The following is a 21,589-nucleotide window of genomic DNA, read 5'->3' as shown; positions in this document are numbered from 1 at the left end:
GTTTTTGTTCTGCATAAGATGTGGCTGCTTGGTATGTACAGCAACTGCAAATGCAGTGATGAGAGACACTGACATCTGTGGCATCACCGCGCAAAATACCCACGAACGATCCTTGAATTAAAGGCGGGTCTATCTTTGGCGGATGAATCATTTTTTTCAATTTACAATATGAACTAATAATGAATTATTGATTAGTAATGACATATTAATAACCTTAATAAAGACAATGAAGGCACAAAATTGTTCCAATTGCCCCGCACCAAATTATTATAATACAGGGTGAGGCAACATGTCTTCCTTTTTTAATAAAGCAAAACCCCTTCAAAAAAGGAATGTATGTATGTCGCTGCACCCTGTACTGTAATGAATTAATTTCATTTTTGCTAACTTGATAACCACTTCCAGTTTCACTGAGCCAAGTTTCATCTTTCCGTATCAATACTTAAGAAAATTAAATAACTCCTTTTGATTGCATCTCTCTCAGCACCGAACAGAATGCATCCTTTCACTGAAGATTCAAATGATATTCTCAAGCTGAATAAAAACAGCACACGGCCACTTTGCCCAAGGATATACATACCTCAATAGCCTTTTATGCATAATTCATACATGGCATAATTCTTCATTAATTATAAAGTTTCCCTCAATAATTTACTGAAAAATCAGAGTATTGCCTTTTAAAAAATAAATCACAGTTATCTGGAATATTCTGGGTTTTACCTTTTGAGACAATCTGCCAATAACAGATCCAAATGAAAATTACCTTTTTTACAAAACTGCCCAGAGTCAATTTAAGGTGAAATAATAAGTCAAAGGCCAAAAGTTGAAGATAACATGCTCCCTAAACCATTTGTTTAAGAGAAAAAAAGCTCTAAATTCAAATTGCCCAATTACATTGCAGACACACTTTAAAATGCAATAACATAACTGGTTTGCAAGAGAAGATTGAGAAATATGAATAAAATTGTTAAATTATCCTTCATAACAAGCCAATTTCAGAAGGTCAACATCCATCAAAACATAATAAATCCCAGCACTACTGCTGAAGAGGAAGTTTAACACCACATTTACAGTAGCTCGGATAAATGGTATTTGAATTATCATCATTGAAATCCCTAAATTGATTTTGGGTGAACACAATACTTACCCTACATCATGAAAAAAGAAACATATCAGGAGAGAATAGAGCCGAGAGAAGTAATAATTAACAAACCAACTATGGCAACAACCATGACTGCCACCACTTTATGCACCCAAGGAATTTTAGATATAAGGAGCTACCATAAGGAAATAACAAACACGAAATATTGGCACAGAGAGGGTGCAAATATATGACTCCCTCCAAATTACAGAAGTGCATCCAAAGAGTTTGTTGAGAGACACAATAGATTGTGAAAAAAGTATAAAAGTAACCTTTAAATCGATCGCAATCTTAGGAGTAATATTTAATCCAGTCAATTGGTTCTTTGTGGTCACCTATGAATCCACTATATGATCTCTCTCTTTCGTTTGCAGGGAACAACGCAAGCAGCATCAACGACTCCCACTTACATGTTAATTTGAGTGGCCATCATACTTCCTGCCCTCATGATGGCAATTATCACTCAATGGAAGGAGATGAATGATCATTTTTCAAATCCCAGTTGTGTCTGAGATATTTAATGGACCATTTCCACAGCTTTAAACTAGTATTCTTCAAAATAAATGGATGGGATCAGAGAGGTCACCTTTATAGGGTAAACCTTACCTTAGTGACATTTATACTTGTCAGTTATTTCTAACTGAATGTTAATACTGTTAATCTTTCTTAGCCTATTAAAATTTTAATAATATTAAAATTGAAAGCAACAATTTGTACAGTACATTAACAAATATATTTTATTACAACACAAGGTGAAAAAATTACCAATTACTTCAGGATATAAAATTTTTCCATAGCATTCCAATTCGATTAGATGGCAAGATGGGAGTCGGGTGAACTTCAGAGTTTCATGTAATGCTCATAACCAATTTGGAGGAGATACTGAAAGCTCTTGCTGTCCCTCAGTGTCCCCAGATCTTCCATAGCCATGACTTTATCGATTGGCGGTAGAACTTCCAGCGGTGTTTTCCCTGCCAAGAGAGAAATAAACGAAGATAGGAAAACAGGTTAAGTACACATTTCAACAATCGTGGTAAGTGTTGGTCTTCATGTTTAGTGTTCAACTGCTACGGTCATTTGAACAGGCGAAAGAACAGTTACGTCAAGGGCAAAATGGGGGAGGAGGGGATTGCTGGTGCTGTATCATCGAGTGCACTTAGAGCTGACTAGGATCATTATCACAATCTACATCACGTGAAGCAATTACAAATAGTATTTGAAACAGTTTGCACACAAGGCTCCGACAGTAAACATGAGCTTAATGTCATAGGAAGTCAGTGGAGTCTGCCTGGCAAATCCCATCATCAGCATTGATTCAACTCGGCTGAATGGTTTCAAGAGATGCATGCATGACACTACACTTATGCAACACGAGATGAACAGACTGTTCAGTTAAGTTGGCGCATTCAGCCAGACTTCTCGAGAGAGTTCACTGACACGGCCAGGACTGAGCAACATAGAACGCCCACAGAATAGTGATCTCCCCCTCGTGGCCTCACTTGCTGTGCAGAGACAATTATATTATTTGAGCATACATTAGTCATTCAACTGGCATCATTGGTGTTATTTGTAAATGGGAATGAAAAAGCCATGAACTTTCTTCAGTCGAGTACTTTCAAATCACATACTTGGACAGCATGTCTGGAGGTGACGCTGAGGCAGCTTTTCGCTGCCCTTGGACCTTTGCTCTCGAGGATGACCATGGCGATGCAACAGAAAGGCTGAGCCTCACACTGCCACACTTTAACTACACCATAATGTACCATAATTTTAGTCCTCATTTGCATTCAGTTTCAATCAAATTTTACTTTTGGTTCTGTCACAGCACCAAGAAGTTGCCAAAAGTCGAAGACCACTCTCCGAGTCCTCTATTTTTGTATCCATGTTTGAAAATTTGAAACCTGCTCCTATATTAGATGTCACTCAAGCCTTCACAGGAGAAGGGATGGAAGAAACAATTCCAAATTGGATCCAACGTCACTCAACTCTCCACCAGCTCCACATGTTCTTCTTATCTTCATCAAGTAAATCAATCTTTACCCATTTAATTTAGCGCTTCACTTGGCGAATAGTCAACATCAATATTTGGCTGGAAAATAATTGATTATTTTGCCTCACAGCACAATATGAATGGTATGAGAGAGAGAGAGAGTTTCAAACCAAAATTCAGTTTGCCTATCAATGGCCATAAATCTATGGTGCACCTCCTGGCAATGACTTCACTTATGGTCACAACATAAGCTGCACACATGGCTTTCATTAAGGCACTATCCAGCTCTGCCATTTCAAAGAACAACAGAATACACAGGACTACCATTAATAATCTCCATTTACTTTTCGATTATTAAATACAACATCGTTTCTCCATCCTTCCCTCACCTCGACTCTTGTCCGAGAGAATTCCTGCATATTTTGCCACAGCTGCACCCCAGTCATCGAATCCATGTGAGACACCACACCGCACCGGCTGCGGGTGCCAAGTGCCTCCTAACAGTCGAGCTAACCTCGCCCCACACAGGGTGCAACACCACCCCCGAAATGGTCCATTCCGGAATGGAGATGCACACAATGATGCATGCCTTGGAATCCCTAAAAATCTTAGCATCAATTAACTCTGGTCAGGCACAGAACCATCAGAAAAGTTCATACAAATCTTTTAATCAGCTGACATCTTCTTACGCTTCAAGTCAACAGAAGAAGTCTCGATTAATCCACTCCCTTTTACACACCTTTGCACAAGAGACAATAGATTTTGACTCAAAGTGTGATTTTTTTTTCCTCAAAGTACGCGCCTAAGGCAACTTCCCTCGCCTCCCCTCCCCCCCGTGGCAACATGACATCACTCCATATGGTTTGACAGCAATCCACCCCTCCAACTGGTGAATGGCAGTGGTGGTTGAGCCAAGGGCACAGGTGGGCCTCGCATGCAATGCACGTATCGATGGAACCCATTCCCAATTATCAACTCCACGAGAAGTTAGCGGCAAATACATAACACGGTTATCTCCACACATTATATCCAAGCCCGTCATGAGAGCACATTACCCTTCCGTGCACCATATTCTGCTCCCATGTTTTATTTCCAGGAAATCCTGATTAATGCCCCAGCAGCGAGGCTGCCATCTCTCCTTCGGGAGTCTCTGAACTCAGCTGCCACACTGAGCATTTGGCCATCACGATTTGTAGCACCAACTTACACACTGTAGTGTCATCCTGGCCCCTATATCTTACATCACGAGACAATAACCAAGGAGACCAGAGCCGAGTTGAATCCCATTGCAGACAAATATAAAAAATATTTCTTTGGTAAAAATATAGTTTGTACAAAAATAACATACCATATCCTAAATTGCAACAAGTTACAAGGGTGCCATTGCTTCAGTCAAATTGTAAGTGCCAGGTCAGTATATGTCATTAAGAAATACCCCTTTGTCCACTGACTTTGCTGACAATCAAACTGAATTAGATTCTGACCCTTGCTGGGGCACCATCCCACTGTCTGACACTGCCCCTGCATAACATCGGCCCTCCAAGGGACCTTCAGCCCACGGATGACCAGTCGTGCAGTTTCAGGCAACACGACCAGCATGCCTCAAACAGCGTCACATCTGAACAAGGGAGAGAACCAGAGCAGTACTGCGCTACGGCCTAATTGCTGCTCTCACCATGGAAAATTTGGGAAGAAATTAACTTTTCCACACTGCCGAGCCAATTTGAATGGAACATTGGAAAGTGTAATTGGAAAGCATGTGCCCTTATCCATCTCCAAAGTGCATATTCAAAACAGAAAAGTCGACATGACCCAAAGACACGGCAGGACCACACACAAACGCAAGTCTGCATTCACATGAATGAGAAAAGGAGCCTCGATCATTCTTTTCCATTCCCACACCTTCCTGAACAGAGAATAAGATATATTCAGCAAGCATGTGCTCAAACGATATAAACTTCAAATCCAACATTTAACAAAATTGATTTTTGCCAAAAATATTCACGGCAAAATGTCTTCCTACACACCTGAATTGACATGGCCTTCATCTTATGCCATCAATCCTACAGATTGGTAATTACAAACCTGCAATGTTCTTTGCTTAATTCATTGATCCAGTAAATGAAAATATCTTGATATGCTTCCATGGTCTATTTACTGTGGGCCTTATACGAGTGCTGGACGTGAGTAATCCTAATAATGAAGTGAGCCACTTGATTGGCAGAAGACTTTTGAAACCCCAGAACTGACCCGAGGGGGAGAGTCTATGATTGAACTATTAAACTGTTTTTGCATTTTATGAGATTTTCAAATTAATAACTGAAATTTTGAAGCTAATGAAAAATAAATATACCCATTTCAGTAGTGGTTAGGCTTAGGCTAGGTACATCCACATTCTTGAGCCAAGGGCACATAAGAAAATATCAGCTGGATCAATATCTTTATGCAATTAAATAATCCTCCAGTCACTAGACATGTCTTCCCCGTGTTTATACATTTTAATACTTCTTTGAAAAGATAATATAATCAAACTACATCATCAACAAGCGTAGTCACATCTCATAAAATGAAATCAATTTGCTAAATTTTTACAAATAAAAAAAATTGCCATATGACCCATAGAGTGGGGTTTTGTCAGCAGAAAAACATGGATGTAGTATATAGCGGTACACTGAGCAGGGAGGGAGCTGAGATGACAGGTAGAAGGCTCAGAAACACCTGGCATACCCTCATAAAACCACCCTTATGCAAAGGAATTATAAATAAAGCTGTGAAAAGTTCCTAGGTGAAAAACACATACCATTGTACTTTGAATGAAAAACATATTACGAAGTAGATACCAGACGTTCCTCTCACTCCACTCCTTACACATGAAGGAGGAAACTGAAGCTTACGAAGTTCAAGACGTTATCAATTATGAATAGTTTCCTGAACTCATGATGCCTCCATGGTCCACATCTGATCCCAACCTCAATCCCATTCCATTTATATACATACATACATACATTCCATATGTATAATTGTAACTAGCATTATATAATTAGTACATTTTCTTAAAGCCATCACTTCCACAAAAATTGCATGTCTGACTGCGATGGCAAATCACTTGTGATATTTTATTGATGAAATGTACAGCCTTTACTATTAAATGAGTTATTCATAAAGACATTTTGTACTTATTACAAAAGCAAATGAAATACTGGGTGTTTGTTACCTTATAAAATTCCCGCGCTTGTAACCTTCTGCAACTAAACCGAATTTATTGAGCATTCATTATTAATTCACATATTCACTCTACTAGGAAATATATCAAAATTTCAGGTTAACCTGATGATGTCTTCAGCAATGGATGAAACAATTTTCGGGTGGTTTATTACTGCACACATGATAATGTATTCGAGTACATCCACCTGGCTCTGGATGGAGGGTCAATCTCTAGATACAGAGATCAGCAGCACAAACAATAGCACAATAAGCAAGTGCACTCCGTGGGCAATCAAAAAGGTGCTCGGGAGGACGTAGGTGACCACCCTTGGGTAAGATGGCCTAACTATTATGCAGACCCCCTTGCCTCGGCTTGGCGAGCGGCTCCTGCCAATTAGTTGGACATGCGGGGGAGAGCAGCAGTGCTCCAGCACCAAGAGCAGCGATGGAACAGCGGTGATTGGTGCTGCAGCACCACTCCCCTCATCGCAGGCACACCTGGCCAAAGTTACTTTCAAGGTTGCCATGTACAGGGCAACAGGAAACAATCCTGAGGAGAGCAGCGGCTCACCCATTTCCTCTTTTTATTGAATCAAATAGAGCAGATGCGATTGTACCCTCTCGATGAAAATATTGTAGGATAGGAGAAGGCAACTAGTCCCCACATCTGCATCTATGGGTGGGGACCACTCGTAGATGCAAACGTGGGGGGGATGATGATTGATTATCGATGCATTTGATGGTGCATCCATCAATCAATCAATCAAATGTGATTTTTAATGCTGCCCAAATCTATGATCACACAAAGGAAAATCGTTATGGAGAAAATTATGTCCTGGCTACACCTTGGATTTTTTTAAATCAAATTTTATGGTACATTAGAATCAAAATTGTAAATATTAATTTGATGATTGAGGCTCTAATTAGTGAAAATTTATCATCACTGAATATATATTGTACGGGTGTAATGGTAGGGGTCCAATGTTAAAAGAGGTTCAATTTGAAGAAAAATAAGACAACATAAGTATTTGAGTACATGTGTTTAACTTCCAGTGCGCATCAAAGCAAGGATTTGCCAACTTCAATTGCATCCTGGGACCCAAGGCTCTCGCTCTCGTCCCAAGAGAAAGCATTTTCTTGAATTCTGTACTGAAAGGATTGTCCTGATTCAAGCCTTATAGAGGAAACCGATTCTGATGTTTAAGTGGGTCAACTTGTTGAAGAAGTGCTTTGGAAAGCCAACGAAATCTTTCTTTACTTTCTCACTATGCACTTTGGGCATCTTATGCTATCTGCTTCCACGCTGTGCAGATAATTTTGCAGAATATGAAAGGGTTTATACATACATACATATATTATTATTAGGTACTCTACCAATTAAGGTAGGTTTTTGGATAGACATAATTACTAATTTAAGAATTTGTGACTCCTAGCAAAACACAACATCCTACTCTACATCAGGTCCCTCTTCATCTCTGAGTACTTTCTTCCTCCCTTCATCCCGCCCAACATCCCTATCCTGTTCCTTCCCTTTCCTCGTTTGCCTAACATTCTACCCTCCATCACAGTCTTCAACATCCCACTAACGATCAATACGCCCCTCATCCATTTTTCCTGCCCCCATAGAATTTCTCCCAACAAACCCCTCTCTTCGCCCGCCATACCAAATACTTTCTCATTTGTTTTCTTCACGGTCCATTCCACCTTCTCCATTCTTCTCCACACCCACATTTCTAAAGCCTCCAGTCTACGTCTATCCTCCTGCTTCAATGACCACGTTTTCGCGCCGTAAAAAGCTACGCTCGAAATCAACGTTTTTACAAGTATTTTCGTAATATCCTTACTCAATGTCCCCGTCATCAACTCCCTCCTCCTTCTGAAAGCCTCTTTTCCTAGCGCAATTCTTCTCCTTACGTCCCTACTACTTTGACCCTGTTGGTCCAAAACACTACCGAGATACGTAAACTGTTTTACCTGCTCTAGTTTTTGCCCTCCTATTTTAATGTTTAGCTTAGCCCTTTTCTTTCTAGAAAATCGCATAACCCTTGTTTATCAATATTGATTATCATCCCACATCTGCCGCACTGAATTTCCAATTCACTCAGCAATACTTGAGACCCCTTGGCTGACTGGCAAACCAAAGCTTGGTCATCAGTGAACCTAACTGATTTTACGAATTCCCCGCCCACTTTCATCCTACCTCCAGTTCTTCCCATGCCTCTTTAATCATTTCCCCTGAATACAGGTTGAAAAGCAACGGAGATATTGGTCAACCCTGGCTTACACCTCTTCCTAACAACTCCCTTCTGGACTCCCACTTCCCAACTCTCACCTGAGCTGTCTGAGACATGTACAGGTTGCGGATTAGCCTCCTGTCCCTCCAATCTATTCCTATGTTCTGCAGAATACTCATTAGTTTTTCCCAATTCACTCTATCAAATGCTTTTTTGAAATCTACGAAACAGGCAAAAGCTTCCTGATTGTATTCTATATTCCTCTTGATTAGTGATACCATTACTGCAATGGTACCACCCAGCATAATAAACTGCCGCACATGAGGTGACACATGAATTCAATCAACAGCAAAGTCTGGTTATGCATCTCCTTCCTCATTTACCTCAATATCGAGATTTCTTGAACTTACACAAATTCGACGTAAAATGTCTTCTTACATGTTATCCTTGTATTTGTACCACATGTCACGTGGATTGGATGGAAAGCATGTCGAAAGGATGATAGCAAATAATGTGCGTATCTGACTTGGAGATGCAGAAATAGTTAGTTGCTTCAGCCACTGTCGTATCCCAATGATTATCGTTTTCAAGCAAATTGAGCTCTTGGCATGCACCACGGAATGTTGGGCACACTATACCATTAACAGTTTGTAGTGATCCGAACGTTGTTGGCCCTCGAACATTCACCAGTAACAACCGAAAATGGAAGGATTCATATTTCTTCGGATGAACTGCATAAATACAGTCCAGATCATCAGTAGAACGCACATCCGGATGACCAGGAACTGCGTGGCCTTGCTTCAGACGTTGAAATTTCTTCGATGAAGCAGTACGATAGGATATTTTATGATACGATAATTTTGCGATATGTTAATTGTTATTCTGCTATCCTGAGCTGAGACGAATCCAGAAAACCAAATATCATAAAAGTCGAAGATACGATATTTTACGATACAATATTACGACACAATATTTTAACGAGTGTTCTGCTACTCTGGGCGGAGATGAATTCAAAATATCAAATATCCTTAAATTCGACAATACGATATTTTACGATACCACACTTTTACGATACTTCAATGGTTATTCCACCATTCTGAGCTGAGGTGCATCGAGAAAACCAAATATCATTAAAATCGGTACCGAGTATGAGAATGGTGTAACTAACACGATTTATGACTTTGTTTATATATATATATATATATATATATATATATATATATATATATATATATATATATATATATATATATATATATATATATATATATATATATATATATATATATATATATATATATATATATATATATATATATATATATATATATATATATATATATATATATATATATATATATATATATATATATATATATATATATATATATATATATATATATATATATATGTGTGTGTATATATATGTATATATGTGTATATGTATATACTACCTTGATCAAAAAGTTCCCGGAATAACCACCGTGTGGCGCTCCCATCGTTCCGATTTGAGTTCTGTTTTTTTTGTTAAATTGGTACATCTGTTGTTGATATTCCCTTTAAATCTTAGTGTCATAACTTGACATTTGCAAAAGTTACGGTCGGTTTTCGGTATGTCCATCAGTGCTTCCTGCGATTTTTCCATTACTTCCTCTCGGCTGCTAAAACGCGTTCCCCGTAATGGTTTTTTAACTCGATTGAACAGAAAGAAGTCACAGGGAGCCAAATCAGGTGAATTCGGTGGCTGTTGGATGGTATTTGTTGCATTTTTCGTCAAAAAATTACGAATAATGCTAGCACTGTGCGACGGTGCGTTATCATGGTGCAAAATCCACGAGTTTTCTGCCCACATTTCTGGTCTCTTTCGGCGAATTGCTTCACGCAAACGTCTCATAACGCCCAAATAATACTCTTTGTTTACTGTCTGGCCTTCTGGCAAAAATTCATGATGCACTACACCGTTGTAATCCATGAAAACCGTCAGCATTGCCTTCTTTTTTGACTGAAAACGACGTGGTTTTTTTGGTCTCGGCTCATTTGGTGAACGCCATTCACTTGCCTGATGTCTGGATTGCGTGTCGTACTCATAAACCCACGTCTCGTCTCCAGTAATGATCCTTTTGATGAATGTGGGATCGGATTCAGCCTCGCAAATCATGTCTTTTGCGACGTCAACACGGTCTCTTTTTTGCATGAAATTGAGGTCTTTTGGAACCAACTTTGCTGCTACACGACGGAAACCCAAATCATTAACCACAATGTCTTGGGCGGATCCATAGGCAATGTTCAAGTCCTCCGCTATTTCTCTGATGGTTAATTTGCGGTTATTGACCAACATTTCTTTTACTTTATCAATTTTTTCACCGACTTTCGATGTCGATGGTCTGCCACTGCGTTCATCATCTTCGATTGACTCACGACCACTTCTGAACCGCTCGTGCCACTGGTAAACGACCGTTTTTTTTAGAGAATCGTTGCCGAAACACTTTTCCAACATTTCCAATGTCCGTGCGCCACTAAATCCGTTTTTTACGCAAAATTTAATACAAGTTCGTTGTTGCAAATTTAAATCCATTTCTGAAATTGTAAAAAATCGCCAACACACAGAGATAGATGTACTCTTGGCTACGTAACTTTTGCAAATGTCAAGTTATGACACTAAGATTTAAAGGGAATATCAACAACAGATGTACCAATTTAACAAAAAAAACAGAACTCAAATTGGAACGATGGGAGCGCCACACGGTGGTTATTCCGGGAACTTTTTGATCAAGGTAGTATGTATATATGTACATATGTATACATGTGTATATATATGTATGTATATATATGTATGTATATATATGTATGTATATATATGTATGTATATATATGTATGTATATATATATGTGTATATATATGTGTATATATATATATACACACACACACATATATATATAATCAGGGGCAAACTTAGCAACGTGCTTTCTGGATTGATGTGACAATTTCCCAGAAAGAGTTTCAAGAGGTATGGACTTGGGCCTGGAGATTTGGATTCTCCCAGATATTTACCCTCCTCTCTTCTTTGGAGCAAATAGTTTGAGACTTGGGGGTCACTCAAAGCAACACGGCCATGGAAAATAATAAGCAAAGCAGGGATCCGGTGGCTTGCCCCATTGACAGCAGAGGAAAAACCACTCACCCATTAGCAGCGAGAGCTCTACCAACTTAAAGAAGAGCTTCCTTTGGCATGTTTCCACTGGAACACACGAATCCACATCCAACCAGCTGTCCCTCAGTATTGACTTGCACCAAACTGTCAGCCTGGAAAATTTTAACACACACAGGATTTGGTATGAACAAGGGAGAAAACCGTGTTGGTAGGGTAAGATGGGGTGTAAGAGAGGGTGTCCTGTAGCGGACCATAATGAAAAATGCATTTAAAACAATTGACAATTCAGGTAATATTCATATCAGACATGGTTCTCAATTTCATCTTTGGTCCTTGAATTTAAAACAAGTGTCGCACTGGTACTTTTCATTTGGTGCAAATCATTCAGATATCAGACAGGCATGTGCTCAACTCATTAATTCTATAAACAAATTGCCTTGCCATGGAATCAACTATGTAAGTACCCACAGTGTTTACTTAGACCATTAGGTTGGCTAGTGTATTGACTGCGTTCAACCACCTGGAAGAACTTTCTAAAAATTATCTTTCACCATTCTTATAGTCTAACCACACTTCCACATGGACAAACATTCATTTTCTCACTCATAGATAAGTATTTCACTAATACTGGTTTTCTAAGCACTTACATGGAAATGAGTAAGGCGTCTTATTTAAAAATATAAATTTAAAACCTTTAATGTCATTAAAAAAGATTCTGCTATGCACATAATTACTATATATTATCAAAATTTACAGAAAAATAAGTTTGATATCCCACGCAGCATAAGTTCTTCTCAGGATCATCAACAAAAGGATAGAGTAAGGCAAATAATTACTTAGGGGATGATCAGTTTGGGTTTAGGAAGGGGAGAGGTACACGTGATGCCATTGCAGTAATGAGATCAGTAAGCGAGATGAATATTCAGGGTCCGTACAATAAGTATGGAGACTGGTCCGCTGTAGCCTCAACGTTGCTTTCTGGATTGATGTGACAGTCTCCCTGTATGAGTTTCATGAGGCATGGACTTGAGCCTGGAGATTTGGATTTGGAAAACAGCGGATAGGGATCCGACTGGTCAGCTCAAAGGAGGGGTCCCCAACCACTCAGGTGCGCTTTAGTTCAGTCGCCTCCGGTCATGTGTTGAGACAGGAGGTGGGTGGATTTTAGTGACGTTTGATTGTTTGTGGAGTCGTCTGCACCAGCAAGGAGCACACGCCATGCTGTGAAGTTTTGCGTTAAACCAGAGAAATCCACGTTGGAGACCCTTTGGCTCATTTAACAGGCTTATGAGGATGATGCCTCAAGCCTCACTAGAGTTTTTGAGTGGCACAAAATGTTTAAGGAAGGCCGGGAGCTTGTCAAAGATGAGCACCGCGTCTAAAACTAATGAGTATATTGCAGAAAATAGGAATAGATTGGAGGGAAAGGAGGCTAATCCGCAACCTGTACATGTCTCAGACTGCTCAGGTGAGAGTTGGGAAGTGGGAGTCGAGAAGGGAGTTGTTAAGAAGAGGTGTAAGCCAGGGTTGACCAATATCGCCGTTGCTGTTCAACCTGTATGCAGATGAAATGATTAAAGAGGCATGGGGAAAACAGGAGGTAGGAATGAAAGTGGGCGGGGAATTGATAAAATCAGTTAGGTTTGCTGATGACCAAGCCTTAGTTTGTCAGTCAGCCAAGGGACTGCAAGCATTACTTAGTGAATTGGAAATTTAGTGCGGCAGATATGGGATGTGAATCAATGTTGATAAAACAAAGGTTATACGATTCTCTAGAAAGAAAAAGGCTAAGCTTAACATTAAAATAGGAGGGCAAAAACTAAAGCAGGTAGAACAGTTGACGCATCTCAGAAGTGTTTTGGACCCACACGGTCAAAGTAGTAAGGACGTAAGGAGAAGAATTGCGCTAGGCAAAGAGGCTTTCACAAGGAGGAGGGAGTTGATGACGGGGACGTTGAGTAAGGACATTAAGAAAAGACTCGTAAAAACGTTGATATGGAGCGTAGCTATGTACAGCGCGGAAACGTGGTCATTGAAGCAGGAGGATAGACGTAGACTGGAGGGTTTTGAAATGTGGGTGTGGAGAAGAATGGAGAAGATGAAATGGACAGAGAAGAAAACAAATGAGGAAGTACTTGGTATGGTGGGCGAAGAGAGGGGTTTGCTGGGAGAAATCTTATGGAGGCAGGAAAAGTGGATCAAGGGGGTATTGACGGGCAGTGGGATGTTAATGACTGTAATAGAGGGGAGAATGTTAGGCAAACAAGGAAAGGGAAGGAACAGGATAGGGACGTTGGACGGGATGAATGGAGGAAGGAAGTACTCAGAGATGAAGAGGGACCTGATGTAGAGTAGGTTGCTGGATTGTGTTTTGTTAGCACTCACAAAATATTAATTTGGTAGTTGTGCCCATCCAAAAACCTACCTTAACCGGTAGATTACCTTATAATAATCAAACTTTAATTGTCCGTTTGAATGTGCATATGCATTGATTATGCCTGCATATTTCCCTCTCATAAATAGACTCTACTCATACGGACAACATGAAACTTATTTTAGTAGATGAGGAATGCCCACTCTCATCATTTCCGGTACTTTTTCTGTTGACTCTTGGCCACAAAGAGTTAGGGCAAAATAATGATTTGTCATGACTTGGGGACATTTCCAACCTGTTTTCTCCTTCAGTGGCCCGAAGATTACCAAAGGTAAACATACAGCAAACTTTGCTAATTCAGATTTCCATTCAATCCAGTCCGAGTCTGGCCATGCACAGTGGATGGCTCAGCACAGAGTCATCAGAGGCAGCACTGCTGTACTCTGCCACAGTATATACATTTACCCAGCACGTTTCTATGAATATGGTTGGTAGCCATAATATTTCTGTCAATATCTCAGCTACAAGCTTGAAATTATGAATAAACTAGCTACATTAACTACAATGCATATTTTAATCCAAACACTGCATTTTTGCAGATGCAACAGACATATTTGCAAAAGACCTTCAATTCTTTCCGTGCAATGTCATCAGTCTCCATATACCTAGATATTTAATGATTATGGGATTTTGAGACAGAAAAACTACAGCAACTTTTGAAAAGAGCACCAAAGAAGGGTGGCAGCATAAGAAAACAGAAATTTGAACATTTACCCATAAGAAACTTCTTGAGGGTCATTCAATAATTACTTAGAAAATCCATGAGATGGTGCTTAAAGTTTTGGAAAAGGTTTGCTTCTAGTAAGCCTCACCTCTCACTAGACTGCTGTTTAAGGTTCAGCTGTAGTCATTGGCTTCATTTTCTTAGTTGAATGATGAAACAAACGTTTGTGTACTTGGAAAAATGAGTTTCGTGCATTGATTAAACACTTCTATTTAAAAAGGCTTAACATTGAAAGAGATGAAAGCCCGGTTTGAAGAAGTTCACGACACATCTGCTCCTGAGTCGGCGATTGTTTTAACTTGGCCAAATGACGTAAAACATGAATATGATTTACAGTAATTTTAGGCACCGAGATTGGTGAGCACTAAACAGCTTTCACCAAAAAATAAGAAAGATTTACAAATTAAATGCATGGTAGTTCCCCATATAATAAACAGAATTCGTACTTGGTGAAGGTGAAAGAAAGAGAAAAAACACTTTACACTTGCACACACTTTTAAAACCTTTTAAAACAACACAACCATGGTTTCGATGCTGCGCAGCATGGAAACTATGGTCGTGTTGTTTTAAAAGGTTGTCGAAGTGCAAAGTGTTTTTTCTCTTTCTTTCACCCTCACCATGAAAGAATTCCACAAAGTTAAGCCTGAAACTGTTAGATTTTGTACTTCTAAAAACAAGGTGTCGGCATTTCCGTGTGCTAATGCTAATTGTAACCACCAGTTGAGAAGAGTTGCCATGGAATAATACCAACAACCTTGAACTCTTGAGGACAATAATGATTGACCTCTCGCCGCGGCTTATCATCAAAATTGAACGAAAGGATTGTCGGCAGGAAGCATGAAATAGTTGGCGTGGTGAAAGCAAATGCCGGCGTAAACGAGGTGACGAAATATTGCGAGGAGAGCTTGGAAAACTTGACAAGTGATGACAGCGTTGTTATTATGGCTGGGACTAACGATATCGCTCTCAACAAAGGTAACGAAGTAATTGAGAGAATGACTTGTTTGGTTAAAAAACTTTCGAACACCTACGTTGTAATTGCAAATATTCCCCATCGTCATGATATTCCCAGTGACTCGTGTGTAAACAAAGAGACCAAGAGGGTTAATGCTGAGCTAGAAAAATTAAGTAATAGTCTGGACCATGTTAGTGTAATTGATGTTAACAGTTTTGATCGTGCCTTTTACACTAGCCATGGCCTACATCTCAACGGTAAGGGTAAAAATCATTTATGTTCTCTAATTGTTGACTGTTTTGGAATGAAAGTTGTTAATGAAAGTTCTGTGAAAGCCGATGACTTGGTCACCGATAATGTACCAGTGTCAAATATTACTCCTTCTTTGTGACTAAGCGACAACAGTAATAATCCTTTACCAAAGATACCTCCAAACTCAAACGTCCAATGCCTTAGGAATAAACATTCTGTAGTGGAAGCAGCTGTTAATGTTAAGTCCTATGATATTTTATGCTTCTCAGAACATTGGTTGTGCAGTGAGGAAATTCCTCTGTTCAACATTGAAAACTTTAATCTGGTAACATCCTATTCTAGAACTGTTGCTAAAAATGGTGGAACTGTCATTTATGTGAAGAAAAACTTACTGTGCAAGAAGCTTGAAGTAAATCAGTTTTCTAGTGAAGTTAATTGTGAATTATGTGCTGTTACCATAAAGGAGTATAATGTAATTATTGTGTGCATATATCGATACCCATCAGGTGATATTAATATTTTCTGTGATAAATTGGAGCATAGTCTTATGTGGTTCTCTAGGCTGGGTCTCGAAATCATTTTATGTGGTGATTTTAACGTAGATATACGTCATTCATCCAGTGCTTCTATTGCTCTCACTTCTCTGATACAACTTACATTGTGCAAATAGGGAACCAACAAGACTTGACTCCTGTCTGGACAATGTTATTACTTGCCTAAACACTGAACAGTACTGTATCAGGGTCATCGACCCTGGTTTATCCGACCATCTAGCTCTTAATTCCCAATTCTCAAACAAAAAGTGCCAAAGTAACACAACAGGTAGGACTACCCTTACTTTCTGCCATCCAATTACCTTTCATGGGATTGGTGAATTGAAATCACTCCTATCAAACATAACCTGGTATTCTCTGCTCACCTTTGCAAATGGCAATGACAACTTTGCTTGCTTTTTTGAAATTTTTTTGTCCTTCTTCCAACAGTGCTTCCCCAAGAGACTTGTGAATCATTCATATAGTTTCAAAAAGTCCCTGAAATGGTTCACTCCCGAGCTTTCTGAATTACGATTGCAGGTAATCCAGCTGCGTCAAAAGTACACTCGCACTGGCAATGATGAGGATAAAAGGACATGGCGACAACTTAAATCCTTTTATAACAATCAAATAATACATTCCAAACGTAGCTTCAACTCCGATCATATAGGCAATGCTACTAACCATTTAAAAGCAGCCTGGCAGGTCATAAATAAGGAGATTGGTCATTCGAGGGGTGACCTGGACCTTCCATTTAAGTCTGATGACCTGAATAAGTTTTTCATAGAATCAATTGCTGACCTTGTGTCAAATTTTGATTCAACTCCAAGCACTGCCTTGCCTCTTCTTAATAATTCACCAGCAACATTATCTCCCTTCAAATGGAAATGGATTACGGAAGAGGAAATCCGTCAAATTATCAAAACCTTAAAACACTCTAGATGTACCGATGTCTATGGGCTATCGGTCAACTTGATTAAAGATCTTGTGGGTTTCATAGATGTACCCCTGGCGCTAATTCTAAATTCTTGCTTTCAATCGGGCATCTTTCCTGATGCTTTGAAAATATCAAAAACGATACCTATTCATAAAAAAGGAGACAAAACGTTACCGTCCAACTATAGGCCTATTTCCTTAATACCAGTAGTTCAGGTTTATGAGCACTTTCAAGTTAACAATTTATTCTCTCCTTCGCAATTTGGCTTTCGTAAAGGCTACTCCACTACTTCAGCTGTCGAGTCCGCAATTAATCAAATTCTAAATGCTTTTCTAAGTAAATCCTCCATTGTTATAACTGCATGTGACCTTTCTAAAGCATTTGACTGTGTTGCTCATCCAATTCTTCTGGAAAAACTTCATTATTATGGTTTCAATGATCTTGAATTACAATTTTTTGAGTCCTATCTCACTGATCGATCCCAATGTGTTTGCACTAATAACAATCTTTCCTCACCCCTGAAATTAGTCTATGGAGTTCCTCAAGGTTGAGTCCTTGGCCCTCTTTTATTCCTTATTTTAATTAATGACCTACCGTCAAATGTCTCCTGCAAGTCCATACTCTATGCTGATGATACCACTTTTGTTCACGAGACTAAGAATGTTAATTCTAGTACTACAACTAATTTGTGTTTATCAGAAGCATCAAACTGGTTTTCTGATAACGGTCTGGTTCTAAATAATGATAAAACTCAGCCCCTGGTCTTCTCACTAAGTACCATATCTAATCCCCCGAGTACCATTAAATTACTTGGTTTCGAACTCGACCAAAAATTGACTTGGGAGCCTCACATACTGGGCACACTTGGAATATTGTCAAAGGCTGTGTATATGTTACGTAAACTCAAATATATTATTCCAAAAGAGTTCCTTATTCAGGTATACTATGCTTTATTTCATTGCCACATTGACTATGGTATTGTACTTTGGGGCCACTCACCTTCCACAAATATGTTATTTAAGATGCAAAAAAAGGCAGTCAGAATTATTTCCTTTTCACCCCCAAGAGAACATTGTAAACCTCTGTTCTGTAATTCGGGCATTATGACTCTGCATAGTCTGTATATCTATAAATGCCTATGTAATGTTAAGGAAAACCTTAGCTCTTTCAAGAAAAGGTCTAACTTCCATTCTCATAATACAAGGAACAGTGATACACTAGACATTCCCTATTGCAGATTAGCCAAGAACAGCAATTCTTTCAATATTCTAAAAATTCATTTGTTTAATAGATTGCCCTCTGAGGCTAAAGTTGTGAGTGTGCCCAAGTTTAAGAAAGTTATCCGGAACTGGCTGACTAAAAAAGCATTCTACTCAGTAAATGAGTTTTTTGATTCAAAAATTGTGTGGTCCATGATAGACATACAATCATTTGTCTCACCAAATGTATTTTGAGAAATTTGATATTTACCCGTTGTATCTAAATATGTATTTATGTAACCATAATCTCTAAACTATGTATCTCTATGACGAAGACTATTGCAAAACTATTTTGTTTAATGTCCAATAAAATTATTATTATTATTATATCTTAAATGAATTCAAAAAACTAATACTTCACTAATGCATTAATGAAGCATGCATTATCCATTAAATGCATTTCAAATATTAGTTAGATAATTATACCTAGAATTTAGAATATTTCCAAACACCCCATGAGATTGATTTCCCTGTTTTGAAATAATAGATCTATTCAATCACCCTGAATGCAAATTACCCTCCAAGAGGTCAAAGGCCACTACTCTTCATCTACACCGTCCACTTTGGGCAATACCATGAAGCAAACACCCCTCCCCTTTATTGCATGACAAATTGATCATGTCAGAGTGGGGCTGCTTTGCCCTCAATATGAACCCAGAGCACCAGAGAGAGTGTGCCAGTCTCACTGAATCCGATTTGGGGGGCCCCTAATGATACCCACCACAACTCTTCCCTCTCTGAGTCACTCTCGATCATTGGGAGGAGGTCAAGGGCTTTGGAGAACTCGTACTCCGTGGCGTCCACACACTCATCTGCAATGTAGAGCTGAAAAATAACGGAAGAAAAAGACTCTTTAAAGAGAACTAATAAAATCACAAGAATGTTGAATTTCAATCAAATTTACATCAAGGACAATACAAATTTATTTCTAATATTTATTTGGTCATATGTTGGAGACAACCACCTATAACCTATCACCCATGTTAAGAGTAAGCACAATGTCACACCAAGAATATAGCTATCAAAGTGAGTCAACTTACAACTACATTTGATCACCATTTCAAGATAATATCTCTTACTTTGATTATCTCTGATGGAGTCAGCACGGGCATCTTGTCTGGCTCGTAGCCAAAATTGATGACAGTGCTCTCCGGGAGGTTTTCCTGGCTCTCAATCAAAGTCATCTGGGAGTTGATCCAGCCCATGGCTGCCTCTCTGGCCACTGCACTGCCACTGGCCAGCAGTGACAGCTTGGCCATTGACAGCATGTACTGCACAACGAGGGAAAAATAAAATAACAGCAGCCGATGATGACATCAAGGCAAGGAAAAGAATGAACATATTACTAGGTCACAGGCTACTTCTACAACTGCATTCAAGCAATACTCATATTACTGATCCACAATTGTGATGATGGGAAACTATTTTCCACATTTACTAAAGGCATTTTATTCTTCGGGAATTTTTCTAGGGTGCAATAAACTAATACGCCCGAATATCCGCAAATATTTTGAATTTGACAAAAATATTAAAATCTAGATGATTTATACATAATTAGGCAATAGATTTGCTTTGGGTTTGCAAATTTTGCCAACAATAAACACCACCCAAGTTCACACGCACAAACCTTTTTCTTGGTTATGGACTCCTTCTCTTGAGATGCCAACATTCGGAGTGTGTCCGATGCTTTAACATTCTCTCCCTCAAACACATTCATCAGCCACAGCATAGACGGGTGGTTGGACAGGAATGAGCGCAATGCTTCCCTCTGGCTGTCTTTGTGGAACGGCTGGCTGACGGCCGACGCCCTCATTTGGTTCAGCGCCAGAGATGAGATCAGTCTGCTGCCTCCACCCTCGGCACCCCTCGTGCCCGCCAGCCTTGCCCCTCGCCCCCCTCCGCCCTCTGCTGACACTCCCCTCACCGAGCAGCTGTCTCGGAACTTCTCCAGCAAATCCCCCTGCTTGTTCTCGCGTATGTACCACGCATAGAGGAAATTTGAGAATCCCTGGAGAAGAATAAACAGTGCAGCCATGACAGATAGGGAACCAAATGAGCTATGCCCACTTGGACCGCACATTGGGCAGAAGCACACCAATATTTGCAGGAAGAGGAAGGAGTTCAAGAGCCCAGACTCGGAAGTGATGGGTGTGACATAGGACATCATTACAGATAATTTTAAATACCTCCAGATGAGAGAGGACAATCACCTGACTTCCATCGTGCCCATTATGGAATAAAGTGAACGGGTATTTCACATGGCATCAGCAGAATAAATTTTACTCCAGAGGACGGTTCCTATGCTACTTCAAATTGGTACAACTCTCCTAACGCACAACACCATTTATAGCTGAAAAATAATTTCATTCCCGAGAGCCAAATTTATGTTTTTTAAGAGATCTCATGCCGACAACAGTGACATTGCGTTGGTTGGTACGGTTCACAAGACTAGAACTGAAACCAGAGTTGAAATGTTACGCATTACTTCTGGAAACAATATTTAAACACACCTATTATATTATGCTGTTTCCATGCACCAACACCACAAATCAATTTGTAAATACAGCTCAGAGTATTCATGACCCCATGAAACATTGCCAGAAATCATTCAAATCATTACAAAACAGAACATCTGAAAAATGTTTCAATACAGCTTAATAAAGCTCGTTTTGGCATTTCAAGCATTAATAAAGTAATTGGAATGAAAACAAAACTTACTGTGTACTATGGTTATTTCTACCCCATTATGAAATATGGAATAACATTGTGGGGAA

General features: G+C 39.3%; 1 protein-coding gene across 1 annotated transcript; it reads right to left on the bottom strand.

Moving 5' to 3' along the window:
* Nucleotides 1–1,857: 1,857 nt before the first annotated feature.
* LOC139685987 (nuclear pore complex protein Nup133-like) lies at nt 1,858–20,979 on the bottom strand. Its single transcript, XM_071583104.1, has 5 exons — nt 20,443–20,979; nt 19,895–20,086; nt 19,537–19,640; nt 11,752–11,873; nt 1,858–2,112 (listed from the first exon to the last, which is right to left on the bottom strand). The coding sequence occupies exons 1-5, from the start codon at nt 20,977–20,979 to the stop codon at nt 1,982–1,984; spliced, it is 1,086 nt and encodes a 361-aa protein (XP_071439205.1). The 3' UTR covers nt 1,858–1,981.
* Between the last annotated feature and the right edge of the window lie 610 nt (nt 20,980–21,589).

The sequence above is a fragment of the Hetaerina americana genome, unplaced genomic scaffold (genome assembly GCF_022747635.1).
Source record: "Hetaerina americana unplaced genomic scaffold, ioHetAmer1.1.p SCAF_1236, whole genome shotgun sequence".
Classification (NCBI taxonomy): Eukaryota; Metazoa; Arthropoda; class Insecta; order Odonata; family Calopterygidae; genus Hetaerina; species Hetaerina americana.
This window is presented reverse-complemented; position numbering and strand designations above follow the sequence as displayed.